The 27425-nt window shown below is 42.5% G+C and overlaps 1 protein-coding gene across 11 annotated transcripts in view; it reads left to right on the forward strand.

Moving 5' to 3' along the window:
* Positions 1-2712: 2712 nt before the first annotated feature.
* LOC311140423 (uncharacterized protein) overlaps positions 2713-27425 on the forward strand; it is a 61812-nt gene continuing 37099 nt past the window's right edge. For 4 of the 11 annotated variants that reach the window (XM_084175470.1, XM_084175473.1, XM_084175471.1 and 1 more), the window contains exon 1: positions 2719-3114. In XM_084175470.1, coding sequence (XP_084031596.1) covers positions 3048-3114 — 67 coding nt within the window. In that variant the 5' untranslated portion in view covers positions 2719-3047. Of the gene's footprint in view, positions 3115-27425 lie in introns of all 11 variants that reach the window. The other 7 variants (XM_084175466.1, XM_084175472.1, XM_084175469.1 and 4 more) reach the window with 4 other exon arrangements.

The following is a 27425-nucleotide window of genomic DNA, read 5'->3' on the forward strand; positions in this document are numbered from 1 at the left end:
GTGTGGGGTGGCATTTCTTTGGGGGGCCACACAGCCCTCCATGTGCTCGCCAGAGGTAGCCTGACTGCCATTAGGTACCGAGATGAGATCCTCAGACCCCTTGTGAGACCATATGCTGGTGCGGTTGGCTCTGGGTTCCTCCTAATGCAAGACAATGCTAGACCTCATGTGGCTGGAGTGTGTCAGCAGTTCCTGCAAGAGGAAGGCATTGATGCTATGGACTGGCCCGCCCGTTCCCCAGACCTGAATCCAATTGAGCACATCTGGGACATCATGTCTCGCTCCATCCACCAACGCCACGTTGCACCACAGACTGTCCAGGAGTTGGCGGATGCTTTAGTCCAGGTCTGGGAGGAGATCCCTCAGGAGACCATCCGCCACCTCATCAGGAGCATGCCCAGGCGTTGTAGGGAGGTCATACAGGCACGTGGAGGCCACAAACACTACTGAGCCTCATTTTGACTTGTTTTAAGGACATTACATCAAAGTTGGATCAGCCTGTAGTGTGGTTTTCCACTTTAATTTTGAGTGTGACTCCAAATCCAGACCTCCATGGGTTGATACATTTGATTTCCATTGATAATTTTTGTGTGATTTTGTTGTCAGCACATTCAACTATGTAAAAAAATAAGTTTTTAATAAGATTATTTCATTCATTCAGATCGAGGATGTGTTATTTTAGTGTTCCCTTTATTTTTTTGAGCAGTGTATAAACGCAACATGCAACAATTTCAAAGATTTTACTGAGTTACAGTTCATAGAAGGAAATCAGTCAATTGAAATAAATAAATTAGGCCCTAATCTATGGATTTCACATGACTGGGCAGGGGCACAGCCATGTGTGGGCCTGGGAGGGCATAGGCCCACTCACTTGGGAGCCAGGCCCAGCCAATTGGAATTAGTTTTTCCCCACAAAACGGCTTTATTATAGACAGAAATACTCCTCAGGAACCCCCCCCCCCCCCCCCCTCCCCTCCTCAGACGATCCCGCAGGTGAAGAAGCCAGACGTGGAGGTCCTGGGTTGGCGTAGTTTCATGTGTTCTGCGGTTGTGAGGCCGTTTGAATGTACTGCCAAATTCTCTAAAACAACGTTGGAGGTGGCTTATGGTAGAGAAATTAACATTCAATTATCTGGCATCAACTCTGTTGGACATTCCTGCAGTCAGCATGCCAATGGCACACTCCCTCAAAATGTGAGACATCTGTGGCATTGTGTTGTGTGACAAAACTGCACATTTTAGATTGACATTTTATTGTCCCCAGCACAAGGTGCACCTATGTAATAATCATGCTGTTTAATCAGCTTCTTGATATGCCACACCTGTCATGTGGATGGATTATCTTGGCAAAGGAGAAATACTCACTAACAGGGATGCAAACAAATTTGTGCACAACATTTGAGAGAAATACGCTTTTTGTGCGTATGGAACATTTCTGGGATCTTTTATTTCAGCCCATGAAACACGGGACCAACTCTTTACATGTTGTGATATAATTTTTGTTCATTACATGTTGAAAATAGGATAATGTCAATGATGTGGGTCTTATTGCTTATGGAACTAGCGCCTAACAATGCATTAAAATGTCAAACAAGTCCACAAATAATTCAAATGTAAAAAAAGAAAAAAAGAAGAAGCTACAAACAAGAAATCAAGAACATCGGGACCAATCCAACTAACAACTAGCATTGTAACAGTAATCAAAATGCAATCTATACGTATTTACACCGGAAAAATGTACACAAGATATAGGCCTACTAAGAATGAGCAGTGTATAAACGCAACATGCAACAATTTCAAAGATTTTACTGAGTTACAGTTCATAGAAGGAAATCAGTCAATTGAAATAAATAAATTAGGCCCTAATCTATGGATTTCACATGACTGGGCAGGGGCGCAGCCATGTGTGGGCCTGGGAGGGCATAGGCCCACTCACTACAGCAGTAGATAGGCTATATTAGAGTGAGCTATGTCATACATGATTCCATATGTGTTATTTCATAGTTTTGATGTCTTCACTATTATTCTACAATGTAAAAATAAAGAAAAACCCTTGAATGAATATGTGTGTCCAAACTTTTGACTGGGAGTGTATGTCACGAATACAGTTTATAAATACTCAGTGTGAAACGGGAAGTGACCAGTGGTTCAATGTCTCTCTATATGACACGGGACAGCAGCGTTGGCTGTGTGTGTGTGTGTGTGTGTGTGTGTGAGTGAGTATGAGGAATGTGTGTATGTGATTGCTTGTGTGTTTGGTTTGTGTTAGTGAGTGTGCATCACCTGGTAGGCTAGTCTACTAAGTGATGCACTAATAATTCGGCTACCATAAGTGACTTCTAAAGAATGGCTTTGAAAACATTTGTTTTCAATGTTGTTTGGGTGATAGCATCGTTGAAGCAGTGGTCAGGCATTCAACACATGAAAAGCATTGAATTACTTTACACTGGAATGGACCAGAGGTTGTATTTTTTTTAATAAACGGATGGCTCCATTTGGAATGACAGGGGTATACATTTGATTCATATGTGAAGTATTTGATTAAACACGTTTAGACATGCACATAGTCAAATATAAGTAATTACAACATAGTAATACAAATATATGTTATTCACGGTGAATTAGATAATGCGGTATAAAGATTGAAGATAAATGTGATCCATAACATATTCACACCCCTACTGGTTATGGAACAGTCCGATCCAGAGGCCCGCATCCGACGGTCCGTACAATGAGCATACCGCCAACAGTTGTGTCGGTTTTACTTATTTCCCCTCCCCCTCTATATCTTTCTGATCCTAAGCAATTTGGGAACGTTGGTGGTATTGCAGCCAACATAGTTTACAGCCAAAAGCATTGTTATTCTTTGTGCGGCACAGTTTTTATTTTTGAAAGAGCGCTACCTACCGCGTTCGTTTCCCATTTGGAAATAGGGGTAGACTGCGCGCGCTGGTGAGCAACTAGAGTGACTCAACCAAGTTTCCCTTCTGTCTGAGGAATGAGTATACATACGGTCGGGAGAGGACGAGCCGAAAGCGCATGATTGAATGAATAAAATGGAAAGCAAAGACCTCGACACCGATTTGGTGGGAAATGCGTTGCCTGAATCAACATGTAAGTCACCTATTATTTTATTGAACCTCGTGTAAATTTCACGCGCGTTGAAACGTTTATTGTTCGGTCTGTCAATGCGTTCGAGGATTTTCTGGTGACGTTTCTCACGTATCTCCCGACAAACTTTGTATCGAATGATGATTTTATCGGTAATTTGCACGGTCGTTGTGCGTGTGAATGTGAAGTTGTTTGAGATCAAACGAGCTTAATTTCTTCTCAGTTGTATCATTGTTAGGCTATGTGTGGCGTTGTCTAATAAGGGTTATTTCCACGCTTTAAACGTGTAACAACACATAGTCAATAGGAAGGAACTAGAGGAAGCAGAGACATAAATTCACCACATTCACCACAGCATAGGCTAGTCCTGATTGACTCCCGTCCAAAAAGCCTCCACAATACAGCCTAGTCTACTGCCACACTGCTAATTCTTCTCTAATCCGTATGACAACAACAAAAACACATGGGAATATTCTGGGTTTAAATCACTGGATTTTCCTCAACAGGTTTCTCAACAAATGTATGACGAGTGTCTCTAACAGCCTAACCCAAACACTGTCTATTCGAGCAAAACTGAATTAATAATAATTAATACAGCGGCGCTTAATGAGGTAATCTCTGTCCCCTCCCCATGTTGACATTATGCGGTCACTGGTCTGGGATCCGCTCCGTTTCCCCCTCAACCGGCTTATCACATGAGCACCCATCAAGCGGGTAATGAACGGCTTCTGTTCTGTGCCATTTGATCTTGACTAGCCTAGTTCTCATGCAGGGATTCATGGTTCAAATATCTTTAATCCAGGTGCCTTCTGATCTGTAAATGGATACACAAATGATCACTGTGATTTAGCCTACTGAGATCAGATGCCCTTTAATCAGAAGTGCAGAGCCAAGGTGAAGGCAGGACCCAACTTCATCTGTCCAGATTGATTGATTTACTCTTGAAGTTCTATGATTTTATATGTCCCAGAGCTAGTGTTCAAGGACAAAGTTATCCACTGGATATTATAAGCAGTATGCTGTCATTCTGTCAGTGGGCTTTTGCATAAGAGTGTTTAACAGTGAAGGGTCAAAACGGATGTGGCAGGAGTATGAGTGCAGTTGTGCATTCCCTTCGGGCACACGTGTTGTATATACACACACACTCACACACACCATAACCCTGTATTTGTCAGATGAGAGATGATCAGAGTAGCATGGATTGTCGCATTGTTCAGGATATGCCTCCTCGCCTCAATGGCTGTTCATGTGTCATCATCATGCATAAGGACTATTATGAAGTATAATTATGAGTGAGTGAAGGACTTTTTGGCTGAAGACCAGAGCACAGCCATGGATGACATCCAGTTAAGAGGGTGTCAGTGGCTATTTCAATGTCCCACTTTACACAGCCAGATAAACAGCCCTATTTGAATACATGAAGATAGGTTTATTGTGAAATAGAGGACAATGCACTTTCTCTCTGAATCAGACATACCTGATAATCACCAGGCCTATTTTGTGTAATAGCCTGTTGGCCAATTACCTCTGTGTGAGTAATAATACTCCCAGTAATGAATAGGGCGGCTGGGGGTGGATAACTAAGATCCTCAAAATAAAACCTCCCCAGATGGAAAAAGATGGAATTACTCAGATTCTCACACAATTCATGAGTGGATGTAGTTGTGTCATAATGCAGGTGAGGTGGTGTTACTGGTTAGAACTGAGGTTGTCTAAGAGCTAGAACCATGGTATTGACCCATTACCCTGCTCTGCTAGTAGGACACACACACACAATGGACAACAGTGTCCAACCAAGAGCTTCCTTCCTACTTCTTGTGGGCTGCTGGATGGGTGGGTTGTTACTTGTTTTGGCTGAGATTCATAAAAAAGGAGCTCCACCTTGTTGACCGTGGGAACCTTGACCAGACTCTGTTGTATCTATCTAGCAGCTATGTAATTGAAAGCCTGGTCCTAGATCCGTTTGTTTGGTCTTGCCAACTTATATGGTCATTGGATGACAATGACAATAGGAGTTGGCTACAGCACATACAAGTCTGGAACCAGGCTATGTCATTAATGGCTGTGTCCAGGAAACGCCATAATCATTATGTGCACTGTAGCCTGTAGTATTCTTCTTCTATGATCTCTGCCCCTTGACACTGATCAGAAGCTGTTTCTGAAGCTGCCTTTAATGATTCATGGGGAACATGTTACATGAGCTAAAAATGTAACAAAGAGACGACTCATGCATGCAGCCCTCTCTGACTGACAGGTCCTGTTAAAGATCTTAGTCAATCTTCATCGTCGCATTCCTCAAGCATGAAGGGTCACCTATTTGTCATGTCTTAGCCGAACTCTGTTGTCGTCTGAGAACATATATAGAAGTGATTTACCCAACTTCAGTAGGATACTTAATCAATATTTTAATGTCATCTGGTTGGAGACTTTTTCAATATCTAAGGATTTTGAATAGGTTATTGTGGCAGTCATTCATTCACACCTTGGAGGACAGACTACCTTTGTAGCTAACCAAAGCCAGACATGTTTTTCTGTGTTGTACTAGAAGTGGGCTGGAATATATAGCCTGCCCTACCCATTTGTGTTAGCAGAGTGTGCCTCTGAAGTGCATTGTTTATGATTGCTAATGCTACTACGTTCAACTAGCAAGTAGCATAGAATACCGTTGATACGATCCATTCATTGGTGTGAACGGTGAATCAGAGGCCCTTGCAGTGGGGCTGCTGTAGTAGAGAGGCTCTTTAGTCCTGCCCAGGCATTGTGGAATTCCGCCTTCGTCAGGACTTTTGAAGAACATCTTCTAATCCTTCTTTTCTTTAGGGCTGTGTCCCAAATGGCGCGTGCGCACACACACACACACACACACACACACACACAGAGTATGCTCTACTCATCAGAGAGGGCTATAAAAATAACATCTGTCTGAAATAGTTACTGTAGATGTCAGACAGTACAGGGCATATCATATAGAATTCAGGCTTCACCTTCTGAAGAACTTGTCAGGTGCCTGTGAGGAGCAAAGTGAAGAGAAGCCGTCTTGATGTATGAACTCTGGAGGCAGATCATGTGAATGTTGATGTGTTTCGTACTGGCATGTTCTGATATATACTGTAAATCTCAAGTGTGTAACTGCACAGTTAATGGTAACTACCTTTAAACTAATTGAGGGTTAGCCATAGTATCACAGTTTAGGCTTACTTTAGATCTTGACAACGTGTGTCATATTGGGTCACGCACTTGCTGATGCACTGTAATGGTCAATAGATCTAATCAACAGATCAATTAACATTAAGGTCAATACTGTTTGTTGTGTGTTTATTCCAAATGGCACTATACATGTAAATTGCCCCATGAATCAATATCAAATATTGGAAGTGATGCAGACAATTACATTGATGGAAGTTACAACCTATCTGTAATATTAAAGCTGATCTACCCCCTAAAATAAAATATCAAATATTGCTGTGACTGTACTTGCATTGTTATGGAGATATTTGAGCCTAGCTGAGCGAGAGTGTCTTCTGCCTAAAGCTTCATAGCTTGTTCACTAAGTTCCATGTTGTAGCCTACTGTTACTAGCCCTAGTTTGTACAAACACGCTCGTCATCCGGAGGATAAAGAGTCTTAGCAGACTGACAGGGAAACAAACCGTAGTATCTGACAGGACTTTTTCTATTGTGTAACCCAGTCAGGGAGCCCCAGCACCACCAGCCCTGTCAGGCTGTCAGGACTGCAGTGAACAGGATCACTCAGCCAGCTACACAGGCACAGCTTCAGCCTCAGGAGCTGCTCTTACGTAATTAGGAGAATATGTGAATTGTAAAGCCAGTGTCCCGTTTTTTGGAGCGAAAGCTGCATTATTGAGTATATTTATGAATCAGTTAGAGATTGGTGGGCTAGGAGTCTCACGTTGACACACTTTTCAGGTTTTTTCCACTCAGCTATTTCAGAACGAACGTGAGAAAGACGGAAATTGAGGTTTGTGGACTGGAGACCAATGCCGTCTAAGATTTGGCGGATTTGTCAAATTTCCAGGTTCACATGTAAGAAATGTCCACATGTGAAGATCACATTTGCTGTTTCACATGTAAGAAAACTCAAAATGTGAAAACCTCACTTTGACATGTGGAATTGCATGTCAACAAAAATCTAATTTGCAGTTTCATATGTGAAAATCTTTTTCACATGTGAACTTGCAATTCCACATGTGAACGTTTTTCACATATGAAACTGCAAATTTTTCTTATCTTTGGTTATGTTACCCTGGCCTTTGCATTCGCTGCCTTTTTTCCAGTTGCTAGTTTTTGAACATTCCTTCCAGCAACACATCCCACTGCTGGTTTGCCTCTGAAGCTAAACAGGGTCGGTTCTGGTCGGCCCTGGTTCGGAGACCAGATGTAGCTGAAAGTGGTGAAAATGTGAGAAATAAATGTGCGGGGGAAAACATTCCACAACAATTTACATGTGAAACTTCACACGTGTCTGAAAACCTTTTTTTTTCTTCTTCACATTAATTTTGTGTTCTTTTTTTGTAAGGGTGATCACAAATGTAAACATTGCTGTCGTATAGAGATGTAGCCTAAGATTGGTCTTCTAGCCACAAATTAGGTGTCAGATTTGATATATGGAGAAATATCTGTGGGGATGCGATCATCTTGAGATTCTAACAACGTCATTGTTGGATCAACTTGTTTTGCATAACTTTCCTCAGAAAATACTTTATTTCAACTGGACATACGGATATTACCATACATTATTCCTGCACAGTTGTGAATGAGTCAGTGAGTGGATGAGTCTATGTAGGTTGTACATCCTACTATAGCCTAGTTGTTGCAGTGTTCCTTCGCTTCATCAACATCAAAGCTGGCCTATAAAATACGTGTTGTTGCTGCTGTGTGTGTCGATGAGCTTCCAGCTCGCACAGAAATAGTTCATCCTCTCTGAAGATTTCAATTTGCTCACAGACTGAGATTTCAACAAGGGGCACATTTTTAATCTCTTGATTTGAGGGAGGACGGGAGAGATGTCGAGCAAATAGAAAGTATTTTTCGTTATATAATCTCATTTATCATTTCACTCCTCTGTTTTATAATCTCATTTATTTATTACCGGTTACAGTGCAGAAGGAAGACCCACCAGAAGGACGAAGGCTCTATATCCAGTATAATCCAGTTAATTCCATATGTATGGTTCCTCTACCCAAGATTATGTTGCCAATCAAATGCCCTGTTTCCCAACATATTAATCCAGTTTACTTTTTGGGAAGAATTGAGAAGTATTTGCATGGTTAGAAGGATTAGGCAAATCCTAAATCCCCGATAGAATTTGGAAATAATATCAGCAGAATAAGGAGAAGGATTTACCTTGCTATCCTATTTAAGAGGTATGGCTCGTTGCTCGAATGCTGATGGAATGTAGTATAGGAACAGGAGTTTTCCAGACCACTCAACCTAACCAGGGAAAACTCTGGGCCCTAGTAATGCTGGTATGTTGTTGGTGCAGGAGGGAAGATGATTTAGAAGGATAGGGTTAGGAAGTAGTCCTCCTCGCCCACATGTTCAAAAAGTCCATGCTCAGCAAAATGCACAGCAGAGGTGGGGTTTGAATGAGGACCGGAGAGAAGAAAAAGAGAGGAGAAAAGAGAAGGAGAGGCCACAGAGTGACAGAAATCATGCCAGATTTGGTGTCAGGTCTTTAAACAACAGGCAAGTCTGTGTCGCTAGAGAGGCTAATGTTCTTCCAATGCTAACAATGCATGGGTGGCGTATCGCTCTTTCTTCCGGTGCAGGGGCCTCCCTGTTTGTGTGTGTGCGTGCTAGCGGGCATGTTTGTGTGTGTATGTGTATGTTTTCAGCGTGGTGTTTCTCCCTCAGAGGAAGAGTTTCAGTGGGGGTGGAGAAGAGGTAAAGAAGAGCCAAAGAGATGTGGAGAAGAGGTAAAGAGATGAAGGAGAGCTCAGTGAAAATATATATTCTCCAGGGCTAAACTTCCGAACCCCACACATAGAGATTGCATCATGTCAGCAATGGTCCCCTCTACAGCACCCAGCTGGTGTAAATCACACCACTCACGCTTACCTCAGACACTGACTTCTCACAGGGGAGTGGATTTAGCCCTCCAGCTCACCTTACTGGAAACCGGCAACTCTAAGGCTCCATAATATTTTCTCAGGCTGTGTGGATATTTAAGTGTTTTGACTGAATTAATCAGACACAGTTTTCTGTTTATGTTTGTGAACTTTTGACCCCACTTAAGGTAACGACTAACCGTCATTAAATTGAGCTGATAATAGGTTTTATTGAAGCACTTTTGTGGAATTCCGATTCAGACACGCTCAAAGGTAAACAAAAACATACATGTTTAGACTGAAAACAGGTGAAATAAACTCAGCAAAAAAAGAAACTTGCCTTTTTCAGGACCCTGTCTTTCAAAGATAATTAATACAAATCTAAATAACTTCACAGATCTTCATTGTAAAGGGTTTAAACACTGTCTCCCATGCTTGTTCAATTAACCATAAATAATTAATGAACATGCACCTGTGGAACGGTCATTAAAACACTAACAGCTTACGGACGGTAGGCAATTAAGGTCACAGTTATGAAAACTTAGGACACTAAAGAGGCCTTTCTACTGACTGAAAAACACCAAAAGAAAGATGCCCAGGGTCCCTGCTCATCTGCGTGAACGTGCCTTAGGCATGCTGCAAGGAGGCATGAGGACTGCAGATGTGGCCAGGGCAAAGAATGGCAATGTCTGTACTGTGAGACGCCTAAGACAGCGCTACAGGGAGACAGGACAGATAGCTGATCTTCCTCGCAGTGGCAGACCACGTGTAACAACACCTGCACAGGATCGGAACATCCAAACATCACACCTGCGGGACAGGTACAGGATGGCAACAACAACTGCCCGAGTTACACCAGGAACGCACAATCCCTCCATCAGTGCTCAGACTGTCCGCAATAGGCTGAGAGAGGCTGGACTGAGGGCTTGTAGGCCTGTTGTAAGGCAGGTCCTCACCAGACATCACCGGCAACAACGTTGCCTATGGGCACAAACCCACCGTCGCTGGACCAGACAGGACTGACAAAAAGTGCTCTTCACTGACGAGTCGCGGTTTTGTCTCACCAGGGGTGATGGTCGGATTCGCGTTAATCGTCGAAGGAATGAGCGTTACACCGAGGCCTGTACTCTGGAGCGGGATCGATTTGGAGGTGGAGGGTCCATCATGGTCTGGGGCGGTGTGTCACAGCATCATCGGACTGAGCTTAATGCAGCTGGTGGCCACACCCGATACTGACTGGTACTTTTGATTTTGACCCCCCCCCCCCCCTCTTTGTTCAGGGACACATCATTCCATTTCTGTTAGTCACATGACTGTGGAACTTGTTCAGTTTATGTCTCAGTTGTTGAATCTTATGTTCATACAAATATTTACACATGTTATGTTTGCTGAAAATAAACGCAGTTGTCTGTGAGAGGACGTTTCTTTTTTTGCTGAGTTGAGTTACCTTTCAATCTTTTTATGCTCTGAATTGCGTTGCCAGAATTATAACCAGTCATTGGTTATGTTAATTTGGGTGCAAGATCATTGCTTTTAAAATTAATGTGATCGTTTTTCTCGCCCATGCTTCTGATGTTAATTTGGTCTCTTAAGCACTTAAGTTGTATGCATATTCATGCTGATTCACAGTCCCATTACATATGTTATTAGTCACGCTTTTAACAGGGCCTGGCAGTTGGGGAAGCCTCTTCAATTCCTTTGGTCTTCCCCACATAATATTAGCCTTTTGAAATAGGAGACCATTGATGTTTCAGATGGTTCCAGACCTATAATTTCTTTATGTGGATCTGTAACTCCAAAGCTCCAGGGATAGTGAATAAAGGCTAATAGCAGATGACAACGAAGTGCTTTGAAGTAAATTGTGTGGCTGAGTTAAATGTAACATATAATCTAATACAAACAGCTAATTTATGGCGGATTGGTTCCCTATAAAGTAATGGTCATTGCTGTATACAACCAGGTTTGTAAATCGTCTGAAGAGTTCATGCATTCATGAATTTGTCATCCAAAACATTGGACAAACACTGTAGTAGGGTCTCGACAGAGTGCTACACAGGAATTTAAAACCAAAAGGACACAGAGAGGAAGTGACCGAATACCAGAGCCACATGCTGTCTAATAGCTGACCGCCTGACCCCTCACTTTCAAAACACGAGGGGCCCTGAAACGTACATATCAGCTATTTACAAACCTGCCTCTTTTTTAATTCTCTCTTCCCACCCCCTTATTCTCTCTCTCTTTCTCTATCTCTGTCGCTCCTCTGTAACCTCAGAATAACTCTGAGTGGTGCCGTGGCCTAATTATATCACCAAACAGCTGTACCCCACTTCCCTGACTGGGTCTTTGCTGAAAGCGAAGGGTGATGGGAGGAAACTAGCTCTGAACTCCATAGCTGCTTCCTATCCTGCCATTTCCACTCCTCTCAAAATAGCCCAGACAGGCTGATCTGTGCTCTCTTGGTCTTCTGAAAGTTCCAGTCTCCAGACCCATCGGCTAATATTAGACCCAGGCCCTGTTCAGCTAAAGGGTGTGGTCCTGTTCTGATAGGCCACCTCAATGTGTTCTCCCCCCTGCACCGATCAGAAAGATCATTTGGTGGTGGTGGCCATCTTGTCAGAAATATCTTGACCCAAATGTTGTGGTAGTCGTTTATTGGTTTTTTATAAAGCACTTTGAACTAAACCTCTGACTGTCCACCAAGTTTCCTGTTGTACTATTGATCCACAGGTTCATAGTCCCAAACCTTGGCTCCATGGAAGATAGTTGCCAAGCTTGTCATTGCAGTAAGCTGTCCTAAAATAGTCACGGGTTTCTCTAGCCTCCAATGTTGTGGATGATGGAGGCTGTACACCAGGGCTATTCAACCATATTCTTACAGGGGCCAGAATTGAAAAAGGTTATTTACAAGGGGGCCAGAGATTTTCTACATGGGATTACTCTTCCTAAGACGGGTATAAAAAACGATGCACAAACACAATTATAATCTTATAAAGCACTTTTATTAAAATGAAATGTTGCATTTTAAGTGCTTTAAGATTAGCCTTATTCAGTGCATCAAATTGTTTAAATAATGGAACACATTTGTACTTATAACACAGTTGACCTGCATCACATTAAATAATTTCTAATTTCCTGTCCGTTTTACATACATAGCTTCATCTTTTGAAACCTTTTATGAATTGCATATCTCAGTTGACCAGCATCACATTCTGTTCTATTTTCTATTTCAATATTATTTCATTATTTTCTCTGTCTTCTTCTGTTTATTTTTTACAGATTGGAAACATTTTATGCATGGCATATTTCAGTTGACTAGCTTTTGCGGAGAAGTCTCTATCCCTCCCCATCAGTAGAGAACGGGTCCATATAACAAACTGCACAACCTCTGGGGACACTTAAACTCGTCAAATCGAGTTGCAAAGTTAGCTTTCAGTTTATCTAAAAACTCTGACATCACAGGAGTGATCTGTACTGATGATGACTGAATATAGTTGCACAGTGTAGGGAAATTAAGCATTTTGTTTGGGCTCAAATCAGAGGAGAAAATAAAAAATATATTTTAAAAATAAGTCAATCATGTCAATAATGGTTTTATCCCTCCCCTGTAGTCTCAAATTAAGTGTATTCAATTGATTGTCACTAAAAAACAAACATTTGATACAAACTCCTCATCAAACATTTTTGCTAGATATGTGTTGGCTTTCTTGTGGCGGCAATCGTGGAGAAAAGCAACTATCTCCTCCCTAAGCTCACATAGGCTGCTCTCTTGACAGCGTTATTACCCTTGCTTAGCCACCGAACATCATTATGTAAAAGTAGATCAGGATGCTCAGCAGACTACGCAACAACCGATGTTGCATGCAAGTTGATCGGATAAAGTTTATGATAGCCAGAACTGAGTCCATGGTGTGTTTTAACTCACCGCTGAGTTAAGCGCAAAGCACGTTCTGGTGTATCAGGCAATGTAGTGATCTCATCTGTGGTGAAAGAGCCGACAGACGGGCAGACAGACCCTCTACCCCTGTTAGCAGCTCTGATTGGCTGTAACTGGTATGTTGGGTGATATGTATTGACAGCACTTAATGGGCGGGATGACAGGAAAAACGATTCTCCCATTGGAGAATATTGAACAAGGGCGCCTTTTTGGCACTAAACCTATAGTTTTTGCAGGACATTTTGAAGAACCCTTTTTGGTTCCAAGTAGAACCCTTTTGGCTCCAGGTAGAACCCTTTTGAGTTCCATGAAGAACCCCCTGTGGAATGGGTTTTAAATGGAACTCAACTGGTTTCTACCTGGAACTAAAAAGGTTTCTCATATGGGTCAGACAAATAACCCTTTTGGAACCCTTTTTCTCTAAGAGTCTAGGCTTTGAGAGATTACACATTACTCTTATGGTCTTTTGTGTTCTTGTGGAAGCTATAATTAGAGCTCTTGCCAGCATGCAGAGAATCTCTGAATGGTTGGGTGGGACCTTAAAAACCCAAACACTATACACTAACGAACAAGGACATTTGGACTCTCCTTAATTGTATGTTTGGCGTTGAGACTGTTCACTTGATTACTGTTGGAACCTGATGTTGTTTGCCTGAAGTAATGGCACTGAAAATGACTATGTTTGAACGAAACAACCTGTCATCCTCCCACCTACACTACCAGTCAAAGGTTTGGACACACCTACTCATTCAAGGGTTTTTCTTTATTTTTACTATTTTTTACATTGTAGAATAATAGTGAAGACATCAAAACTATGAAATAACACATATGGAATCATGTAGTAACCAAAAAAGTGTTAAACAAATCAAAATATATTTTATATTTGAGATTCTTTAAATAGTCACCCTTTGCCTTGATGACAATTTTGCACACTCTTGGCATTCTCTCAACCAGCTTCATGAGATAGTCACCTGGAATGCATTTCAATGAACAGGTGTGCCTTCTTAAAAGTTAATTTGTGGAATTTATTTCCTTCTTAATGCGTTTGAGCTAATCAGTTGTGTTGTGACAAGGTAGGGGGGTATACAGAAGATAGCCCTATTTGGTAAAAGACCAAGCCCATATTATGGCAAGAACAGCTCAAATAAGCAAAGAAAAATGACAGTGCATCATTACTTTAAGACATGAAGGTCAGTCAATACGAAAATTGTCAAGAACTTTGAAAGTTTCTTAAAGTGCAGTCGCAAAAACCATCAACCGCTATGATGAAACTGGCTCTCATGAGGACCGCCACAGGAATGGAAGACCATGAGTTACCTCTGCTGCAGAGGATAAGTTCATTAGAGTTACCAGCCCAAATAAATGCGTCACAGAGTTCAAGTAACAGACACATCTCAACATCAATTGTTCAGAGGAGACTGTGAATCAGGCCTTCATGTTCAAATTGCTGCAAAGAAACCACTACTATAGGACACCAATAAGAAGATGAGACTTGCTTGGGCCAAGAAACACGAGCAATGGACATAAGACCGGTGGAAAATTGTCCTTTGGTCTGGAGTCGAAATTTGAAATTTTTGGTTCCAACAGCCGTGGCTTTGTGAGATGTGGTGTGGGTGAACGGATGATCTCGGCATTTGTATTTCCCACCGTAAAGCATGGAGGAGGAGGTGTTTTGGTGTGGGGGGTGCTTTGCTGGTGACACTCTGTGATTTATTTTGAATTCAAGGTACACTTAACCAGCATGGCTACCACAGCATTCTGCAGTGATACGCCATCCCATCTGGTTTGGGCTTAGTGGGACTATCGTTTGTTTTTCAGCAGGACAATGACCAAACACACCTCCAGGCTATGTAAGGGCTATTTGACCAAGAAGGAGAGTGATGGAGTGCAGCATCAGATGACCTGGCCTCCACAATCCCCCGGTTGGGACGAGTTGGACCGCAGAGTGAAGGAATAGTGAAGGAAAAGCAGCCAACAAGTGCTCAGCATATATATGAACTCCTTCAAGACTGTTGGAAAAGCATTCCAGGTGAAGCTGGTTGAGAGAATGCCAAGCTTGTGCAATGCTGTCATCAAGGCAAAGGCTGGCTATTAGAAGAATCTCAAATACAGTGGGGGAAAAAAGTATTTAGTCAGCCACCAATTGTGCAAGTTCTCCCACTTAAAAATATGAGAGAGGCCTGTAATTTTCATCATAGGTACACGTCAACTATGACAGACAAAATGAGAAAATAAAATCCAGAAAATCACATTGTAGGATTTTTTATGAATTTATTTGCAAATTATGGTGGAAAATAAGTATTTGGTCAATAACAAAAGTTTCTCAATACTTTGTTATATACCCTTTGTTGGCAATGACACAGGTCAAATGTTTTCTGTAAGTCTTCACACACTGCTGCTGGTATTTTGGCCCATTCCTCCATGCAGATCTCCTCTAGAGCAGTGATGTTTTGGGGCTGTCGCTGGGCAACACGGACATTCAACTCCCTCCAAAGATTTTCTATGGGGTTGAGATCTGGAGACTGGCTAGGCCACTCCAGGACCTTGAAATGCTTCTTACGAAGCCACTCCTTCGTTGCCCGGGCGGTGTGTTTGGGATCATTGTCATGCTGAAAGACCCAGCCACGTTTCATCTTCAATGCCCTTGCTGATGGAAGGAGGTTTTCACTCAAAATCTCACGATACATGGCCCCATTCATTCTTTCCTTTACACGGATCAGTCTTCCTGGTCCCTTTGCAGAAAAACAGCCCCAAAGCATGATGTTTCCACCCCCATGCTTCACAGTAGGTATGGTGTTCTTTGGATGCAACTCAGCATTCTTTGTCCTCCAAACACGACGTGTTGAGTTTTTACCAAAAAGTTATATTTTGGTTTCATCTGACCATATGACATTCTCCCAATCCTCTTCTGGATCATCCAAATACACTCTAGCAAACTTCAGACGGGCCTGGACATGTACTGGCTTAAGCAGTGGGACACGTCTTGCACTGCAGGATTTGAGTCCCTGGCGGTGTAGTGTGTTACTGATGGTAGGCTTTGTTACTTTGGTCCCAGCTCTCTGCAGGTCATTCACTAGGTCCCCCCGTGTGGTTCTGGGATTTTTGCTCACCGTTCTTGTGATCATTTTGACCCCACGGGGTGAGATCTTGCGTGGAGCCCCAGATCGAGGGAGATTATCAGTGGTCTTGTATGTCTTCCATTTCCTAATAATTGCTCCCACAGTTGATTTCTTCAAACCAAGCTGCTTACCTATTGCAGATTCAGTCTTCCCAGCCTGGTGCAGGTCTACAATTTTTTGTTTCTGGTGTCCTTTGACAGCTCTTTGGTCTTGGCCATAGTGGAGTTTGGAGTGTGACTGTTTGAGGTTGTGGACAGGTGTCTTTTATACTGATAACAAGTTCAAACAGGTGCCATTAATACAGGTAACGAGTGGAGGACAGAGGAGCCTCTTAAAAAAGAAGTTACAGGTCTGTGAGAGCCAGAAATCTTGCTTGTTTGTAGGTGACCAAATACTTATTTTCCACCATAATTTGCAAGTAAATTCATTAAAAATCCTACAATGTTATTTTCTGGATTTTTTTCTCTCAATTTGTCTGTCATAGTTGACGTGTACCTATGATGAAAATTACAGGCCTCTCATCTTTTTAAGTGGGAGAACTTGCACAATTGGTGGCTGACTAAATACTTTTCCCCCCACTGTATAAAATACATTTGGATTTGTTTAACACTTTTTTGGTTGCTACATTATTCCATATGTGTTATTTCATAGTTTTGATGTCTTCACTATTATTCTACATTGTAGAAAATAGTACAAATAAAGACAAACCCTTGAATGAGTAGGTATGTCCAAACTTTTGACTGGTAGTGTACCTCACGCAGGAACACACACAGTCCCAGACATCCCTATCTTCAGCAACTGTCAACAAAGTCTTAATGACACAAAATTACACCAATAGTGGTGCCTGGTTTTCATCAATGTACGATCTAGCTACATTATATGTAAGCTTGTGGAATTTAGCATTGTAGTTTGGTTTTCCACAGAGAAAAAGTTTGAACCAGCTCTTTTGTTCATCTCTTTCTGTTGGCTCCAAATCACTGCTGAGTTAGAAACCTAACCCTCTGGGAGAGTAGGAATTTTGGCTGTGTCACTCGTTGGGGATGTACAGAGAGAAGAGGAATAGCAGATAGCAGAGATGTTCAATGCGGGTTTGACTAACCAGCCATCCAGGCACAGCTGTGTTTTGTAATGGGCATCTGGCCAACAACAAGGTAATGTGATTGAAGTCTCTTGGAAGCATTACTATTTGAACTGCATCTGATGTAAACCCCCTCGATCTACCAGTTAAGGCTCTACAGTCTTGGAATGTGATGTTACGGTAATTTCACTATGGCATTACACTTTGTTACTGGTTTTTCCTTTTCTTTCCCTTATTATTTATTTTTCGTATTGTTTTTGATATGTCCATTTTGTATATTACCCAGCCAGTTACTACTCACTTCCTAGAACAGTGAAGTTGTCGATGTATACCCTGCTAGTCGGATACATCTTGAGGACTGTGCCTTCAAATGCTCCATTAAATATTGATTGTTCAATTAAGGGGGCTTTGGCACAATCAGTTGAGTTTGTTTGTAGAGGTTTTGTACACATCAAAACTTAAAACCACCCCATTTACAGCCACTAAACAGTAACTCCTCCTAGCTAATGCCCCGTGACGCCGCTGTGTAAACGCGTTGTGACAGGGGTGTGTGTGGTGCCATGAGGCCACCTCGCATAGACCAGTGGAGGATTAAACTGGGTGTTTTTGGCCCCAAATCATGCGTTGTAAGCATTATTTTTCTTAACTAGGCCATAAGTTGCCATTTCTAGATGTTGGAGGCCCAAGCATCTTTCAACCTCAGTTAGTTTAGTTACATTGTAAACCCTGCACACATTTCTTCTCTCATTTGTTGTATGTATAATAATGCTCACAAGGAAGTAATTCAATTTTGTCGAGTTAAAAAGTAACATGCAATGTTGTGTTGATTGTGCTAATGCAGAGTGAAACCGTGTACACGTGAATTAGTGATTTATCTGTTATTTATTTCTCTCTCACACCCGTCGTCGCTTGAACTTTAGGAACTTCAAAACAAAGTGCAAATACACTCATTTGGCAGGCTGGCAAGCCCGATAGCTGGAACTTTTAAACCCCGGCATGACCACTCACGCACGCACACACACACACCAACACTAACACAGTGAGAGCCTTCTGGCACAGAATTGGGGGTTGTTGTTTACACTGCGCTTACAGTGTGTCTGGGGCCCCACCATAGCCCCTTACATCACCCCATCCGGGGTGAGAGTGTGAGGGCCGAGAGAGGCGCTAGGGGGGTGACGGTGAGGTAATTCATTAGTTCCCTGTCCCACTCAAATGAGATGCAGACATATTCTCTTTCGGCCTCCCGAGTTCCTCTTTACTGTTTTTCGGAACAGCCCTTTTCCCTTTCCACTCTGATTTCACGGCTCGGGACCCAAAGCTATTTCCTAGCCTGTTGTTTGCCTCATTTCCATTTTGAAGGAGAACCAAGCGAGACTTCCCACCCTGTTTACTCAGTGCTCTTTTTCTGGCAAGTTCAGTTTGAAGTCTATTTTTAAGCAAGGGCTTCTGTTTTGCAAGTCAGTTCCAAGTCCACATATCACAAGCCCCGATTTATTACCAGTGATTGTCTTGCTGTGCTCAGTCCTTTTTTGCCTGGTTTGGCAGGAGACCGGAAGAGAGATGTGCTTGAGAGAGCAATACTTGGATCTATGAATATTTCATTCCCTCCCTGTCCTATATTTCCATGTCCTGGGCCATGCCAGTGCTCATGATAATACCCGGGATTTGATGTTTGGGTGCATATGAGTGACCCACTGTGTTTGTATCTGATCTAATTGGTTGATGTCCTGGGACCAGGATCTACAGTTGACGTCGGAAGTTTACATACACTTAGGTTGGAGTCATTAAAACTCATCCACTTCACAAATTTCTTGTTAACAAACTATAGTTTTGGCAAGTCGGTTAGGACATCTACTTTGTGCATGACACAAGTAATTTTTCCAACAATTGTTTACAGACAGATTATTTCACTTATAATTCACTGTATCACAATTCCAGTGGGTCAGAAGTTTACATACACTAAGTTGACTGTGCCTTTAAACAGCTTGGAAAATTCCAGAAAATGATGTCATGGCTTTAGAAGCTTCTGATAGGCTAATTGACATCATTTGAGTCAATTGGAGGTGTGCCTGTGGATGTATGGATGTACACTGCTCAAAAAAATAAAGGGAACACTAAAATAACACATCCTAGATCTGAATGAATGAAATAATCTTATTAAATACTTTTTTCTTTACATAGTTGAATGTGCTGACAACAAAATCACACAAAAATTATCAATGGAAATCAAATGTATCAACCCATGGAGGTCTGGATTTGGAGTCACCCTCAAAATTTAAAGTGGAAAACCACACTACAGGCTGATCCAACTTTGATGTAATGTCCTTAAAACAAGTCAAAATGAGGCTCAGTAGTGTGTGTGGCCTCCACGTGCCTGTATGACCTCCCTACAACGCCTGGGCATGCTCCTGATGAGGTGGCGGATGGTCTCCTGAGGGATCTCCTCCCAGACCTGGACTAAAGCATCTGCCAACTCCTGGACAGTCTGTGGTGCAACGTGGCGTTGGTGGATGGACCGAGACATGATGTCCCAGATGTGCTCAATTGGATTCAGGTCTGGGGAACGGGCAGGCCAGTCCATAGCATCAATGCCTTCCTCTTGCAGGAACTGCTGACACACTCCAGCCACATGAGGTCTAGCATTGTCTTGCATTAGGAGGAAACCAGGGCCAACCGCACCAGCATATGGTCTCACAAGGGGTCTGAGGATCTCATCTCGGTACCTAATGGCAGTCAGGCTACCTCTGGCGAGCACATGGAGGGCTGTGCGGCCCCCCAAAGAAATGTCACCCCACACCATGACTGACCCACCGCCAAAGCGGTCATGCTGGAGGATGTTGCAGGCAGCAGAACGTTCTCCACGGCGTCTCCAGACTCTGTCACGTCTGTCACGTGCTCAGTGGGAACCTGCTTTCATCTGTGAAGAGCACAGGGCGCCAGTGGCGAATTTGCCAATCTTGGTGTTCTCTGGCAAATGCCAAATGTCCTGCACGGTGTTGGGCTGTAAGCACAACCCCCACCTGTGGACGTCGGGCCCTCATACCACCCTCATGGAGTCTGTTTCTGACCGTTTGAGCAGACACATGCACATTTGTGACCTGCTGGAGGTCATTTTGCAGGGCTCTGGCAGTGCTCTTCCTGCTCCTCCTTGCACAAAGGCGGAGGTAGCAGTCCTGCTGCTGGGTTTTTGCCCTCCTATGGCCTCCTCCACGTCTCCTGATGTGCTGGCCTGTCTCCTGGTAGCGCCTCCATGCTCTGGACACTACGCTGACAGACACAGCAAACCTTCTTGCCACAGCTCGCATTGATGTGCCATCCTGGATGAGCTGCACTAACTGAGCCACTTGTGTGGGTTGTAGACTCCGTCTCATGCTACCACTAGAGTGAAAGCACCGCCAGCATTCAAAAGTGACCAAAACATCAGCCAGGAAGCATAGGAACTGAGAAGTGGTCTGTGGTCACCACCTGCAAAACCAGTCCTTTTATTGGGGGTGTCTTGCTAATTGCCTATAATTTCCACCTGTTGTCTATTCCATTTGCACAACAGCATGTGAAATGTATTGTCAATCAGTGTTGCTTCCTAAGTGGACAGTTTGATTTCACAGAAGTGTGATTGACTTGAAGTTACATTGTGTTGTTTAAGTGTTCCCTTTATTTTTTTGAGCAGTGTATTTCAAGGCCTACCTTCAACTCTGTGGCTCTTTGCTTGACAGCATGGGAAAATCAAAAGAAATCAGCCAAGACATCAGATAAAAAATGGTAGACCTCCACAAGTCTGGTTCATCCTTTGGAGCAATTTCCAAACGCCTGAAGGTACCACGTTCATCTGTACAAACAATAGTACGCAAGTATAAACACCATGGGACCACGCAGCTGTCATACCGCTCAGGAAGGAGACGCGTTCTGTCTCCTAGAGATTAACGTACTTTGGTGCGAAAAGTGCAAATCAATCCCAGAACAACAGCAAAGGACCTTGTGAAGATGCTGGAGGAAAAAGGTACAAAAGTATCTATATCCACAGTAAAACAAGTCCTATATCGACATAACCTGAAAGGCCGCTCAGCAAGGAAGAAGCCACTGCTCCAAAACCGCCATAAAAAAAGCCAGATTACGGTTTGCAACTGCACATGGGGACAAAGATCGTACTTTTTGGAGAAATGTCCTCTGGTCTGATGAAACAAAAATAGAGCTGTTTGGCCATAATGACCATCGTTATGTTTGGAGGAAAAAGGGGAAAGCTTGCAAGCCGAAGAACACCATCCCAACTGTGAAGCACGGGTGTGGCAGCATCATGCTGTGGGGGTGCTTTGCTGCAGGAGGGACTGGTGCACTTCACAAAATGGATGGCATCATGAGGAAGGAAAATGTATGTGGATATATTGAAGCAACATCTCAAGACATCAGTCAGGAAGTTAAAGCTTGGTCGCAAATGGGTCTTCCAAATGGACAATGACCCCAAGCATACTTCCAAAGTTGTGGCAAAATGGCTTAAAGACAACAAAGTCAAGGTATTGGAGTGGCCATCACAAAGCCCTGACCTCAATCCTTTTGAAAATGTGTGGGTAGAACTGAAAAAGTGTGTGTGAGCAAGGAGGCCTACAAACCTGACTCAGTTACACCAGCTCTGTCAGGAAGAATGGGCCAAGATTCACCCAAGCTTTGGAAGGCTACCCGAAATGTTTGACCCAAGTTAAACAATTTAAAGGCAATGCTACCAAATACTAATTGAGCGTATGTAAACTTCTGATCCACTGGGAATGTGATGAAATAAATAAAAGCTGAAATAAATCATTATTAAATCTATTATTCTGACATTTCACATTCTTAAAATAAAGTGGTGATCCTAATTGACCTAAGACAGGGAATCTTTACTAGGATTAAATGTCAGGAATTGTGAAAAACTGAGTTTAAATGTATTTGGCTAAGGTGTATGTAAACTTCCGACTTCAACTGTACATGGGTTTTACCCATGTGCTTTGCTGTGGATAGTGGGAATCCAAACCTGGTGCGATATCTGTTTTCTTGCTAAATCCTATGGTCATTGATTGGCGTGACAATGACCATAGGAGTTGGCAAGGCACTAAGACAGCACAAACAGATCTGGGACCAGGCTAGGGGAATTCTTAGTTTCACATTCCCATTGCCTCGTGATGGTTTGCTTCCAAAGACAAAATCTCTTCTCAGCTGTAATTGAGTAATGTTTGTGGGAGGAATTTTAGTCATACTTTGGAGTTTGAGTCATATGTTTGCGTTGTGGATGAGACAACCTCATCGCTCTTTGTTCCTCAATGCCTGCATAATGACGCCGCCTCACAATCACATGAGCTGGAGGGTGAAGAACAGGTAGCCAACAGACAGGGATGTGGCACACACACCCAAACATACATGTTTTTTTTGTGTTTGTTGATTGTCAGGGTACCCAAAAAAATGTATAAGAAAAATATATTTTCATTTTTGTCAGGCCTTGGGGCTTTTTGTGTAATTTTTAATCAAAGGTATTACATAAGTCATTTTTATGTGAAGTACTTTGATTAGAATGAACCTGTTTATCCACTTGTCCTTCAGACAAGGAGGTGACTGAAAATGTTGTGTTGTGTGATGCAAAAAAACACTTTACAAAATAAAATGCATTATTATTCCCATACCATTATTACAGAGAATCAGACAAATCATGCTACCCTCTGCCTATTGGCTACTTAGCTTATTCAAGCCTGTCTCAAAATACTACACTGACCCTTTAAGACAAAAAATAGCTCTTTACCTGACTAACTTTTCAAATATGTCTAGAAATGTACATGTTTTGTGCTCTTGTGGGAAGCAATCACTTCCCTATTGCTGACTACAAATGATCTATAACTGGGCTAATAACTCACTACCTAGCAAAGGATATGAACACAATGTGCACACGTGGCAACATGCAGCTTTCACTTAGATCTCAAAACAAGCTCATCTACTCACAACCGCTCATGCTGTAAACACAGTCCAGTTCAAAGTAAATGGCACAGATCCATATATGGCAATGGTCTATTGGCATATAGGCCTACTGCAGCTCTGATTGTTTATGCTGCACCGGTCTGTGTAGAGTACAGGCTGAGTAGTGTGTGTCAATGCAATTGAATCCTACTCCGATGCATTCTGCCTACACCAAAATCTCTTGCATAGTTCGTTTTGTTTCGGTATGTTGCATTGAAAATGGCTAATATTGCATTGATTTGATCACAATTGCAACAGTAAACGGAAACGTTGATAGTGTTAACAGGATCAACTCTAGAACAGTGGTCACCAACCTTTTCTGTGGCAAGATCACTTTCTGAGTCAAAATGCAAGATGAGATCTATAGAAAATCTATTTTTTTTTACATGACTTACAAAGGTAAGCCTATGCAACATTAACCAATTAAAAACAGTACTGTAGCAATGAGGTTTGTGCAGTAAGCTATAGGCCCAATACATTATCACCGCATATTGGCTTTGCTTGAATTGCCCTGCCAATGCATTGTTGTTCGGGACATTTAAAAAATATATATTTTAAAGTTTGAGATAGGCTACATGATCACACCGGTAATAGATCCGTTGTTGTATTACTTGTGAGGCACAGCTGAGTGAGCATACATTTAAATCATTTGCTTTTTATTTTACTGGGCTGACGGTGCCTGCATCTGATGGTCAGTCTCAGCGGAGGGAGAGAGCAGCAGACTGAGGGTCCTGCCTCTCAACATCCCTCCGCTCATCCCTTTCCTCCACTGACACTGACCGAAAAGGGACACCGCACCGTCTTCTAGCTCATGGCGAAACTCGAGTCACACCGCATTATTTCGTTGTTGTTACTCCTATGAACAGAGAAAGTGTTGCTACCATGCTGTGTGGTTGTCTTAGGTCTCTCTTTATGTAGTGTTGTGGTGTCTCTCTTGTCGTGATGTGTGTTTTGTCCTATATTTTATTTATTTTTAATCCGGATGAGGCCTTATGCCTTTTGGTAGGCCTTCATTGTAAATAAGAATTTGTTCTTAAGTGACTTGCCTAGTTAAATAAATAAAAAAGTGGAATTTTCCTCGATATTAAAAAGACCCAAGCCATTAATAATAACAATGTAAGCCTATAGATACACTTTCCTACTCATTCATTACTGCTACAGTGCTTGTTGTAGCGCTGAGTGGAAATAGGAAGAATGCGCATTTTATGGCTTATAAAAGTGTTGAATACAAAGTGTTGACAGTGCTTAGAAAGAACTTAAACATGAACTCACTCATAAAAACAGCAGCTCTTTGCTGTATTCGTTGACAGTCTCTCTCTAGTCATGGTTTGAAACATTTTGAAATCTCATAGGATACATTTTGCTGTAGCTTTATTTTGTGCCTGCTACGTTACTGCAGACACGGTAATCTGAGCCATCCGATTGGCCAGCGTTAGGCCTATAGTGCACTTGATTTGCTCTCCGGGCCCGCCGGGAAGGCAGAGTTTGTACCTTCAGACACATGAAATGGTTCAAAATGGCAACAGTTCGCCTACCCGGCACACAGGGTAACTGAATCAGGTGCACCTACCGCTAACAGCCCAAGATTAATAAAAAAAATAGGAACACAAGGGTTCATCGTTGCGTCTTTACAGAAATATTGGACGATCCACTAGGAATGCCTTGGGAGGTCACGATTGACTGGTTGGTGACCACTGCTCTAGAAAGTTGAATGAAGTTCAATCTCATGCTTCTCTCTCTGTGGGCTGATATGTCTTCTGCACCTGCGTGTGCAGCTTAGAGGGAACATTTTTACAGAGGGTGGTGCGTACGGCCCAGTATTTCACTGGGGCCGAGCTCCCTGCCATCCAAGACCTCTATACAAGGCGGTGTCAGAGGAAGGCCCTAAAAATGGTTGAAGACTCCAGCCACCCATGTCATAGACTGTTCTCTCCGCTTGCTGTGCAGTAGCAGTACTGATGCATCAAGTCTGGAACCAACATGACCCTCTTACATCTTCTACCCCCAAGCCATACGACTGCTAAATAGTTAGTCCAGGTAGCTAGCTATTGGTGAACTATTTATCTATCTGCATTGACCCTTTTTGCGCTAACTCTTTTGACTCATCACATATGCTGCTCCTAGTGTTTATTATCTATCCTGTTGCCTAGTGACTTTAGTTTATCCCTACCTATATGTACATATCTACCTCAATTACCTCGTACCCCTGCACATCAACTCGGTACTGGTACCCCGTGTATATAACCAAGTTATCGTTACTCGTGTATTTATTCCTTGTGTTATTATTTTTATATTCTTCCTCTTTTTTTCTCTCTGCATTGTTGTAACAGCATTTCACTGTTATTCTTCACCTGTTGTTTCCGAAGCATTTGATTTGATATGACATTCAGTAATATAGCATTAGTACTCCCTTGCCCTGAGCATGCACATTTGGTCACTGGTCTCTCCCTGGAGAGCTTTTGTGGTTCCTGGCAGTAATAGGCTTGGCTTAGATGGCATACCATAAATAAGTGAGGTGATCGGAAATGGCCATTTAACATAGAGCTCTACATATCTTATTTTGGAACCACAACACTCCTCTGTCCTCCTCTGTCTCCGACAGGAAGACACAGTGAGACATATTAGAGCTGCTCTGCGGCCTGTTGATTCTTAACCTGTCATTTAAGATAAGATGTAAGATTTAATTCAATGAGTGTGGTTGTTTGTGTGTAATACGATTGTGCCTATGTGATCTTTGCAGCGTTTGTATTGGGTTTTGAGTGTTACAGTAGCTTTCCTGTCTTCTGTGTCTTGCAGGGATATACACACAAGATCACAGACACTGTTTGACACACGCAGGGCATGAGGACACAGAGTGCCTAGATAGCTAGGTCATGGAGTAAGTGGCAGACACACAGACAGACAGTGTGTACTGGACACCCCAGTGTACATGACCAGCATGCCTCAGATTCCTGAAACTTGTCTGTCCCACTTTCTAGGCCCTGGCCTGGCCTGCTCAACCCTCTGCTTTTCACTGTTTGTCTCTATCTACCCATAGCAGACCTAGGCTCAAATACTATTCGAAAGCATTTAAAATACTTTAGCTGTGTTTGATTGAGCTTGCCTGGCATAATGGTACCATTAGAAAAGTCGCAAAAGTGCAAACGCTGCCCATCTTGCACTCCAGGCAGGCAAATTCTCAAAGTAAATTCTCAAAGTATTTGAAAGATTTCAAGTAGCATTTGAACCCAGGTTTGATAGAAAGTAGAGACCACTCACCATGGAAATCTGCAGTGGCATAGTGTTCATTAGATAGACTGATTCTAGTGGCACTTCTCTGGGTCTGTGCAAGGAGGCTGTTAGTGGTAGGACCACTCCAAGAAGCATAAAAATGTATTAGGTTGGTGTGCGTGCGTACGCGTGTGTAAAATGCTGTTATCAAGCATTGAAGTGCACTGTAAATGCATTGCCTTGGGATTTTCTGTGTTGAGTAGAGAGGTGGCTGTGGAAAAGTATCTGAGTGGTGACTATGGATTGATTTATGCATTATGAATAATGTAAATGGTGACCGCCTCGGAAGGGAGAAAGGTGCTGTAATGGTTTTTGACTGTAGGTGCTCCCAGGGTAGAAAGATTTAGGGGAGACAGTATAGTAGTGTGAAGGTAATGGAAAGGGAGTGCCTCAAGGTACTGTATTTGGTCTCTTCAAAATGTAGCGAGACCAAACAAAGAACGTGCCTACTGCTCACTCAACAAAGTTTCAGTTTATTCTGTGCGTAATAATGTGACTAAATGAATGTGAAACAGTTATTTGTAAGACAATTCACACTTGAATACACACACAGTTGGACAGCAGTGTCTACCTCATAACATGCTTATTGCATTAACTTTTTAGAAGTTGTTTTAGACGTTTTACCCTCAGATGTCTTGGGTCACTGTCCTACGTCAGAAGGCAGTATTTGAATGGTTACTCGACAGTCAATCGAGTAATGGTTATGTCGGAATTCATTGAGGACACCTGTGCAAGTATTGGATTTGCATTTTGAAAAGCACAGTGTGTTAAATTGCAGGTAGCGTGCTAACATTTAGTTGCTGTGCTGTGCCCCAATTCTGTTTGCTGTCAGGGTAACTGGCATGGGGTGACCAGGCTTGTTGCTCAGTGCCC

Source organism: Coregonus lavaretus, assembly GCF_964263955.1.
Source record: "Coregonus lavaretus genome assembly, chromosome: 13".
In the NCBI taxonomy this organism is placed as follows: domain Eukaryota; kingdom Metazoa; phylum Chordata; class Actinopteri; order Salmoniformes; family Salmonidae; genus Coregonus; species Coregonus lavaretus.